At 35.1% G+C, this 10,997-nt stretch overlaps 1 protein-coding gene across 1 annotated transcript in view; it reads left to right on the plus strand.

The window, feature by feature from the left end:
- The window catches only part of LOC106458537, a 62,505-nt gene extending 51,697 nt beyond the window's left edge, over positions 1 to 10,808 (plus strand). The window contains exon 8 of the mRNA XM_013918056.2: positions 7,062 to 10,808. Within this exon, the coding sequence (XP_013773510.2) occupies positions 7,062 to 9,089 (2,028 nt within the window). The 3' untranslated portion in view covers positions 9,090 to 10,808. The remainder of the gene's footprint in view (positions 1 to 7,061) is intronic.
- Positions 10,809 to 10,997: the final 189 nt, after the last annotated feature.

A 10,997-nucleotide genomic window follows, 5' to 3' on the forward strand; every position in this document is an offset into this window, starting at 1 on the left:
CCGAACCCAACGGTAGGTCGTCCCACTCGGAGGTGGGTTTCGTTTTACTTCTCTACGGTAGTTTCTTGTTTTTTTTCTTTTCCTACTACGTAACAACTATATATATATATATATATATATATATACACAGTTCCTTGCAAAAGTCTTCACCCCCCCTGTGCTGGTAATCAAATTTAGCCATGAAACTGTGCATACTCTGAATGCACTTAATGTATTTTCACCAAATTTGGCAAGATTTTAGTGAGCATTACAAAACCATTGTACACAAAAAACCTGATTTCGTAATAAAGCATTTATACTGAAGATTTATTTATGAACTTATGAAGCCATTACTGAGTTGGTTTGAATTAAAGTTGATTTTTAAGAATAAAAATACTTATTTTATATTACAGTTTTCATATCCCATTTGCATAACCTCTAGAGCCTCCTTAATGAATATCAAAAGGTTTTTTTGGTAAAACTTTACATTTTGCTTCTTATTTTATTTATCCTGACATTAACTGTAATAAAATCATCAATGTACGGTGAAATGAAAAGTTAAAAAATATAAAATAAAATAAGCAATACTTTTTTTTTTTATATGTGCAATTTGTCTTGAGAGTTTCAAATTATTTGTCTTCATAGTTTCAGCTGTTAACTTTGACACATCCATTTTCTTTTGATTTTATGGTTTTATTGTCTGTGCATGAGCGTTTGTCCTTCATCAGAAGTAATAAATTACAATGAAAGCCTTTTAGCTGCTTCCCATAAATCGTATGTAAATAGAACATAATTTTTGCACACATGATGTAACTTTCCATAAACACCTCAGTGAATTTTACTCTCATGTGGCTTTCAAATATGCATTATGTAATCCAAAAATGTGAACAGTCACTATAATGTTTCAGAACTACTATGATTGATAGGCCTGTCCGTCACAGATTTAATTTTCAATTTTACATTTGGTGAAAAGAAAGAAATCTGTAATATAACCATAAACAATTGACCCACTGTATAATACTGAATAATAAATTAAGCACAATGTCATAATACTATTCACACACCTAAGTTAACTTAGGTTACTGTATCATGAGTTACAAAAGACTAAAAAAACTCATGATTATTATATATACATCACCATTATAAGAGTCCTCACTGTATTTCTTTCGTTTGCTGGCCCACGCTGTGCGGATGATCCTTGAATAGGCAAGACTGCATTCGTCAGCAGAGGGCATGGCTAATCAAAGAATGCATTAGGTCTCTACATCACAGCTTATATTTTCAATTGAAAAGAAATCTAATATAACCAGATAAAGCTCTTTTTCTCCAATATGTAGCATGAGTCTCTTTTATTTTTTTGCTCTTACCTCTTCCATGAAAATTCTCTACTTAATGAATATTTCAATTTGAAATTTGAAACATTCTATGTCTAGCATTAATGAAAATAACAGGTGCATGGTATTTGAAGTAATACTTCTCAGGTCATTCATTATAGTTAACTTCATATCACAAAGTCTTAACATTGAGATCAAATCCTTTGTCTCCATGCATGTGTTGCTTACTGCTTTGTTCTTTGTGTAATTGATTTATTTGTGTTACATAACACTCTTGGATGACTTTATATAATGTTCATATACACATATGAGACCAAACACGTATATTTATTTATATACCTATATTGTATATTATAGTTGGGCAGTTAGTGGTATTTGCTAATTGATTAAACGATGGTCCAATTAATTGGTTACATTTGAGTAATTCATTAGTATAGTGTTCCTCAAATCTTGGTGCATACAAGCAAAGGAGAAAGAAAATAAAAGTTAGCAGACCATTGCCTTCCATATAGTCAGTAATTCAATGAGAAAAAAGTTTGCAGTGGTTGCTAATAACCAATTGTCTTCACACTGGTCATCAGTTCAAGAATAAAATGAAAAGTTGGTAGAAGCTGCTACCAACAAGTTACCTTCTCTTTAGTCAGTAGAGCACAAATAATAATAACTGTAAACTTTTGATTAGTTGGTTATTTTTGTGACAATTGACTTTAATCAATTGTTGGAATAATTGCAAATATTGATTTCGATTATTTGATTCTTGTCATGACAGTTAGTTTAGTTGTGATTTTGATTTATTGATTGTTGGGATAATTGGAAACACTAATTTTGATTAATCAATTTAATCATAATTTCAATTAATCAGTATGTTTACCTGACATTAATTGATGTAAGTGCTGCTTATAGGTATTTGATTAAATTAGCCAGCTTTACTATATATACACATACCCCAATTACAAATTGTCACTTACTCTACTAGCTTAATAACAGACTGTCTGCAACTCCCATGTAGAATGTTTCAATAACCTTCTCAGGTTACTTTCCAAAGTAGCTTCTTTATGGCAGTGGTCCCATAACTTGCTGCCATCTAGGAACTATCAATTTCAACTCAGTTTTCATTTCAGGGATCATAAAACCAATAATCACTGCCAGAATTTAACCAAATGCAGACTTTTCAGCCAGGAATGATCCTCATGCTCTTACTACTGTACATCAACCTACAACTTCTTCACTGCATATAGAATTAATGTACTCTTCAGATGTATAAGGAAGGATTTATTGAGTATGAGGCATGCTCCATTGAGTTCTCACCATTCAGTTATATCAAGGAAGTGATTCTCTCAAAACATGACTTTCCATCAGAAAATTCATTCAGTGCCATGGGAAGCAAGAGTCGCAATATACTTTCAGTCATTGATGTTTCAACCACATGACTGTCTTAGCTTATGAAATAAGTCAAGTGGCAATTGCAAATGTAGAGCTCACATTATACTGTGAAGTACATCCTGATACCTCAGAAAGCAAGGGTCACAAAGCCCTTTCAAGTGAGTTTTTGAATTTCTGGCTCTCATCTTCAGTTGTGCAAACTGTTGATGTACTAGGTATTACATCCGTTCATTCTAGCTGTATTAGCTTCAAATACAGTTGAGTGGTAATTACACAATTAACTCATACATTTTACCTTACTATACTATCCAATAACACAGAAAGCAAGGGTTGCAATGTCCTTTTAACTGAGTTTTTTGAACTCTTAACTATCATCTTCAATTATTGAAACTGATTATATTTTAGGCATTACATCTGCTATCTCCAGTTATTGTAGCTTGTAATGATCATCTAGTCTAACCAATATTGATCAGGAAGCTAATGTCAATGGTTTGTCTGACTGTCAGATCTGTTTTTCACTTCTAACTCCAGTGCTTCCTATCTGGCTCATCATGGAATAACAAATAAGTACTTTCATCTGTTTCTCTCTCTCACTCACTTGACAAGTTTGTCAGTATAACTTGAGATGGCATCATTGTCCTGCTCTCTGTGCCATCATAACATATGACAAGTATTCATTCAAGTCAGTTTGCCTATGTTTGACAAACTTTGCAAATGTATGATTGTTAGTTTGTATTCACTGTTCTGCTAAACCATCTAACTGGTTATCTTCTGTAGAGGATACTCGACAATTTTCTGTTAGAGTTTACCCTGCCTCAGCCAGTTTTTTTCTGGGTGGTATATGCTACAGTATTTACATTAGTACCAAACATCTGTACTTGAATGTGTCCAAAAGAATCTCTTGACTAAGAGCTATGAGGACCACTAGCTGCAGCACAGTCAGGGAAACAACACCTCAGTTACTTATAGAGATGGTAGAGCACAGCTTTATGCACTCGTATCTAACCATACGAGTGTCACAGGTTATGATTATCCATGCAATGTTCCTCTACTTGTGCTGGCTGAACTTTACTTTGTTGTATGGCAAGGAGTGAGCATGTTAGATCTGGGTCCTTCTTTTGATGTTTTCAGAGATCCCAAAGTGTTAGTCATGGCATCCATCTTCCAGTGAAATCTCCTACTACATGGCTAGATGCTGTTTTGGCAGAAATAGCTTCAATTCCTACACATTGTCCAGGATGAGGACATTCCACAAATGGACAGTTTTGCTGTGCAGTGAGATAGCCTCTTATTATTTCCATGTTTTAGGTCTGGTTGTTGTTGTTATCGAATGTGCCATAATCCCTTTCAGATTTTTAAGTTCATTAACTATTTCAGTAAAGCATGGTCCACCTATACAGTGAACCTTCCACCATAAAAGTATTGGTGATAGTGCTTCTTGAAGCTTACAACTGCAAGCAGTTTTTGCTTCATTGTCCAACAGCTGCATTTGGAATCCATAAGCATATGATTAACATACATGATTACACATTCTACTCTATCCTGCAACTGCGATAACACTGTCCCAATTCCACTGTTCTTATGTCATTGTCCAGTAGGAGTTCTCTTCCTTGTAATGAATATGTCAGCACTGGAGTATCCCCTTAAGTAAGCTTTAGGGTTCTTGGTGCTTGATCACATTTCTTATTCCATTTGAAGTGCATCTTAATCTTACTCATAGTAGACAATGTTGTGACTATCTCAGAGAAGGTAGCCACAAATTGTCAGTAATACAATGTTAAACCAAGGAAACTGTGGATTTTTTTTTCATCACAGGTTGCCAATCTCTTACTGATGCTGTCTTAGCGAGGTGTGTAGAAACTCCATCACTGCATACTGTGTTACTGATAAACTCTGCTTCTGTGCATATGAGTGCACATTTTCATGGCTTGAGTTTCAAGCCTGCTATATTTATTCAATGGAGTACCAATCTCATGATCCCAGCCACAGATTAAAACACCACCAAACACTAAAACATTGTCGAAATAGACCAGGCACTTCTTCCCTTGCTGCCCATACAATGTAAGCTCTGAAAATTGTGGGCCTATTACACAATCAAATGGCATGACATAGAACTCATACAAGCCATATTTCCTGCTGAAAGCAATATTAGGGCAGTTCTCATCATCTAGCTCAACTTGGAAGTATCTGAATACCATATATAAAGTGTTGAACCAATATGGACTTTCTGATATGTCCAGACATTCATCTGTTTATGGTAAGGGAAAGGTGTCAATGTCAGTCATGTTTACCAATTTAAAATCAACACAGAATCTTGGAATATATTTCAGTTTCCTGACATCACTACTGGAGAAGAAGAAGCACACTCTACAAAGGTTTTTAAGTGTCTACAGTATTTCAGCACTAGCTAAGTTTCTACTTCACAAAGGAAGCCAGTGCAGTAGTTACTTTATCAGACACTCATCTTTGGCTGTGCTGTTGGAAATCACTGTTCTTCAACCCAGTTGGCCATGTGGTCCCTCAAATACATCTACATTTTCAAACAACAAGTCACTGTGTTCCTTTTTCTAGGCCTAGATTGTTTATACTGTTCTGAACCAATGATCTCAGACATGTTGATAGCTACATGCTTTCTTTCAGCTGTGGTGCAACACAAGCAATGCTAGGGTTACCACTAGCTTTGTTTACTTCCACTTTACTTACTGAACCAATGACAATTCCAATTTAAAGCTGGATAGACAGCTCACCATAATTATAAAGCAACATTGGGAGTTCAACCCTCCTTGAAGAGATAATTGCCTGAGTTAAGTTGCCTGCTTTCTAAACAAGAAAAAGTTCATTTCATGCATGGCTTTTATAACTGTATTAAATGGTACTGATGCACTAGACTTTGTATTTAGAAGATTGTTTGGGTATACAGAGGTATTGTTATTTCATTTGCTACATACATTCATGCAGCCCACTGTTCCTGTGCTCAATGTGGCTGACATCTGATGACTCTCCTGTGGAACATCAGTTCACCGGTTGCATAGGTGAAATTGATGGATAACTTCCATATTATTTCCATTCCAAGGATGTTGATGCCAGATTTGTGGTCAGAGATGACTACTTTCATTCTGTGAGTGACATTAGTTGAAACTGATAGCCTTGCTTATTTTACTGCTCAACAAAGTTTTGGTGCTATTGGTTCTCTGACACCTTCTTATCGATCAGGTCTTCCAGTGGCTCAGCAGTAAATCTGCAGGCTTATAATGCTAAAAATTATGGTTCAATACCTGTATGAGCAGAGCACAGATAGCCTAATTTTACACTTAACTAACCAACCAACCACTCAAATTTTATCCATAAGTTGGAACCAATAATCGTGCTGTCTTTGTTGCTCAGAAAAAGATGGGCAGTTTATTTTCTAGAGCCCCAACAATACCACAAGCAAAGCAGACATTTTGCTTCACCCAACCTGGATGACATCCAGGTGGAGGCATTATCATCAAGGAGGCTGTACCACATAAACATGGACTGACCTGGATAAACCTGCCCATACACTAGAAACTATTGTGGTTGCATGGCTTGAGTATGAATGTGAGGTTAAGCTAGCTTCAAATAGCTTCACAGTCTGTGAACAGGAAATCCCTGTGCATTACATAACATTTATTACACCAATATTTGAACTTCAGTGGCAACAAGGAGGGCCAACAGTGAAATAATTATACTATGAGTTATTAGGAATAAATATACTTCTAGTGACTAGGGTATAGTGGAATGAAACCCTAAGACATGTTCTTAGGGATTAATGGTTGGAAAATGAAAAGTTGCTCTGATCTTAATGCTGGTAATACCAAATTTCATCAAAGTGGAATGGTGTGGTTGAAAAATTCCCATCAAAAGAATGCTCAAACTCCAGAGTTAAATAAGTGATGGGATGAAAAAAACCAGGGATGTGGTTTTACAGAATTCAGAAAGACATGCTGTCTATGCCAAAGGTCATCTACTGTTATTGTCTTTTGAAGTATATCAGTGAGAAAATGGCCAGTTGGGTAGTTCCATAGAATAATTGCAAACAGAAAATCAACCTGCTTAGGAGCCGAGAGTTCCTGTCAAGTCCATTTCTAAGGTTGAATCACACTATAAGGTGTACTAATGTTACATTACTCACAGCATGCAGCAGTGTTGGATCACACAAAGGTGTTATAATGTTACTATGCTTATTGCCTAAAATGTCCTAAAAAAGAGAAGTTAGATATAAGATTTAGTTAGCCTAACTTGGTGTAAAAGAGTTTCTATTGCCCTATCAATTGTATTCTACATTTAGTTAAGTAAGATATATACTGAAGCATTATAAAACTTTCTTTTTTTTTTCACAAACAGGAACAGTTAGAAGAAATGTTAGCAGACAAAAAAGCTGAGGTTGCAGCTATAAAAAGAACTCTTCAGGAGGAGCATCAACGAAACCAGTATTTATGGAAACAAACCAAGTATCAGGAGCAAGACATAGCAACTTTAAAGTCTCGCTTAGAAGCCTGTCAAAGAGAACTACTATATAGGGATCGTCTACTAGTCATACTTAAGAGAGAGTTTCTAGATACCTGCTCCGGTGCTGTAGCAGAGTTTTTCCAGAATCATCTGAAAGAACTGCATCAACCCAAGCTTTCTGGAGCTGCTCTGTCATATCAAGTATTGAATGAAGAGTCAGGAGATACTCTTCTGTTTTCTTGTAATCCTGAAGATATTGAATCTACCCAAAGAAGCACAAGAAAACAGAAAATTGAAAAAAAAACTCAGACTTCTGAACCTGAAAGACAAGGAAAATTGGAGATTAATTCTTACCCTAGTCAGGATTTTGACTGTGAGGAGATTATGAAGAAAACAAACTCAGTTTCTTCAATTTCAGAAAGTGAGAATGACGAAAAGACATCGGAAACATGTTCAGTAAATCAGTCTGTGCCTGTTAGATTTGGAAATAATCAACACTCTGCTATTAAGCATTTATGCAGTGTAACAGCAAATGAAAGTGATCCAAGTTTTAAAAATCATTCAGAAAGTGGTTCTCATCTTATCTACGGTAATAGTAAATGTTTTGACTTCTTTGAAAAAAATAACAGGTTAGTAGGTAATTTAGGTAAAAAGAATGCTGTTTCTGTAGAATTTGATGATACAAGCTTTCCATCCAATAGCTTTGGTTTATCTGCTGAAACAGGTTTTATCACAAACAGTTTGGCACATCGTGATGGAACTGAACAAAAAATCCATGATTCGTTATCACCACAGTTGTCCCCAATACAATCATATAGTAATAAGTCTAAAAACAAAACATTGGGTGTTTGTGACAAAATCCATGATCCATTATTACCACAGTTATCACTGGTGGAGTCTTCTAGTAATAAGACTGACAAGAAAACAGTTGGTGTTTGTGACAAAATCCATGATCCATTATTACCACAGTTATCACTGGTGGAGTCTTCTAGTAATAAGACTGACAAGAAAACAGTTGGTGTTTGTGAAAATATCCATGATCCATTATTACCACAGTTATCCCCGATAGAGTTGTCTCGTAGACAAACTGAAAACACATTTGAAGATGTTCATGATAATATCAAGGATTCAACAATGTATCATTCTTGTAGCCAGTTAGAAACAACTAGTTTTTTGAGTGATGAAAGTGCAGCTATGGAAAATGTTTCTGATAAAATCCGTCATTCATCATCATCACCACCTTTATCACCAGGTCATCTCGTTGAAGAAATGAGTCAAAGTATTAAAAACCCTGGCTATCCTTGTGATATTAGTCAAGCATCATCCTTAGTCTTTTCACCAGGAAATGATAATAGATCTTCCTCTGGTAGCCAAACAGAAAACAATAACAAGACAACTGCTAGCTATTGCTATGGTAAACAAACTCAGTCATTCCTCACAGATGGACAAAGTGAATCATGTCCATGTTCGTATGGCCTACTACACAGAGTCCACCAATATCCAGATCATTCCTTAGATGTGCAACCTTCAGGAAGTGCTACAAATGATGCAGAAACAAAACTTAATTTTGGATCAGAGTCTCTCACTACCATTTCATGGAAAACTACTAGACCTTTAAAAAAATCTGCTAGTCTTTCTAACTTGAGAGCATCCACTAGTCAGTCGTTAAATAAAGGCAGCATGGATCAACCTGACAGTCCTGTTCAGCCATTAGATAAAGACAGCATGGACCAACCTGACAGTCCTGTTCAGCCATTAGATAAAGACAGCATGGGCCAGCCTGTTAGTCCTGTTCAGCTAAATGTAAAGGTGGACTCTCAGGGTGAAACATTTGTGGAACACTCAAGGTTTGATAATCTGCCATCTATTGAATGTAACATTTCTATAGGTTTTGGTGCACAGAACAAATGCCATAGAAAGTAACCTAAAAATTATTTGATATGTTGCCAGTTTATTTTAATCTGCTGTATTTTTGGCATTAACATCAAATTTTATATTTCATTTATATTTTATCATAAAATCATTTGTTTCTTTAACTTTTTTTTGTGGTCATTTGAGATCTTAGTTTAATTTACTAACATGCAAATTAGAGGTCTCATGGATATAATAGATTCTGGTAATGAATAAAATACAGCCACTTTAGTCTGTCAGGTTTCACATCTTACATACAGTGTTCCTATTATTGGATATTATACATGCTTAATGATTCTGTTCTTGCCTCAGGCTTGTGTATTACTTATGGTATGTGGATCAGCTGCTTGTAGACTGTCAAAACCTTTTTTTTTCCAAGTGTAGGCCTTGAGCAGTAATACTGATTTAACTGAAATACTGTTTTATATCTTTTATCGACATTTCAGCTATTAATCAGAATTTCTTGCTAGCAGAGAAATCTTTATTTGGCAGAGCCCAAATATGGTAGAATATTTGTAGGAACTGAAATCAGAAATTATGCAATGCCCAGATGACACACAAAAATTTAAATTCATAAGAAAGGGAGTAGTTATCAGGTACTACCCTAATTAGAGAGATGAGTGAGAGATTGATTGTTAGGTATTGACTAATTAGAGAGAGAGACTTGTTTGGTGGTAAATACCTTAATCAGAGAGACTGCCTATCAGATAGTACCCTAGTTAGAGAGAAACTTGTTGTTTGATGGTAAATACCCTAATTAGAGAGAAACTGGTTGTCAGATAGTACCATAATTAGATAAAAGTTTGTTGTCAGGTGTCACCTGAATTACAGATAGACTGGTTGTCAGATATTACCCTAATTAAATACAGCTTGGTTATCAGGTCTTATCTAAATTAGAGACTGATATTAATTTGATAACAGAGAAAGTGATTATCAGGTCTTATCCTGATGAGATACTGGTTATCAAGCCTTGCATCTGATAAGAGAGAGGGACTGGTTATCTGGCCTTATTCTGATAATAGAGGAACTAGTTGTCAGGTATTATCTTAAGTAGAGAGAGACAGGCCATAAACTGATAAGAGAGGGCTGGTTGTAAGGTGTTATTCTGGTGAAAGAGGAACTATTTATCAGGTCTTATTCTCTAGTAAGAGAGAAACTGATTGTCAAGTTTTTTCCCAATTAAAGAGAGAGTGGTCATATTGGGTTTTATTCTGAGGATGGATAGTCTGGTTATCAGATCTTGCCTGTAAAATAAAAACTGGTTACTTGGTCTTATCTTATCTTCCAATTTTTAACTTATTGAAAGTAGTTGTTGGGTTTTATTCATGAGGATGGTTATCAGGTATTATTATTATGTAAGAGTGAAACTGGTTACTACTAGGTCTTATGTTAATAAGAAAAAGACTGAAATCCAGGTTTTACCTTATTGAAAGTGTAACAGGTACCTTTTTAATTGTTGGATTCAACTTACACATGCTAAAAATATATTTATTTAATACCAGGAATTATTGTACAGTTGTGGAAATGCTCACAAGCCACCAACTCAAGGAAGTTTACATAAAGAATGAAGAGAGCACCTCAGAGATTAGGTAATACAGAAATATATATTAAACAATTCAGAACTATACATCAAATTCATTCAACTCAACATTCAAGTATTGTTTTAACTCTTTCAGCATGGGCTCAGTCCTTGTGACCAACCTCGTAACTATTTTGTGCTTGTTATAGTTTTCATGCTATAACATTTAATTTAGTAAGCTTATTTTCACATAATTTGGCAGATTATCAGTAAATATTACAAGGCTTTCATATGCAAGATATCAGATTTTTTTATTAAGTTTTAAGGTTTATTAGTAATGTTTTCTTCATGCTTTTTTCTTTTCTATATGTTGCCTTTCCTATATGCAAGTAATTTAATTT

This window comes from Limulus polyphemus, unplaced genomic scaffold (assembly GCF_000517525.1).
Source record: "Limulus polyphemus unplaced genomic scaffold, Limulus_polyphemus-2.1.2 Scaffold482, whole genome shotgun sequence".
In the NCBI taxonomy this organism is placed as follows: domain Eukaryota; kingdom Metazoa; phylum Arthropoda; class Merostomata; order Xiphosura; family Limulidae; genus Limulus; species Limulus polyphemus.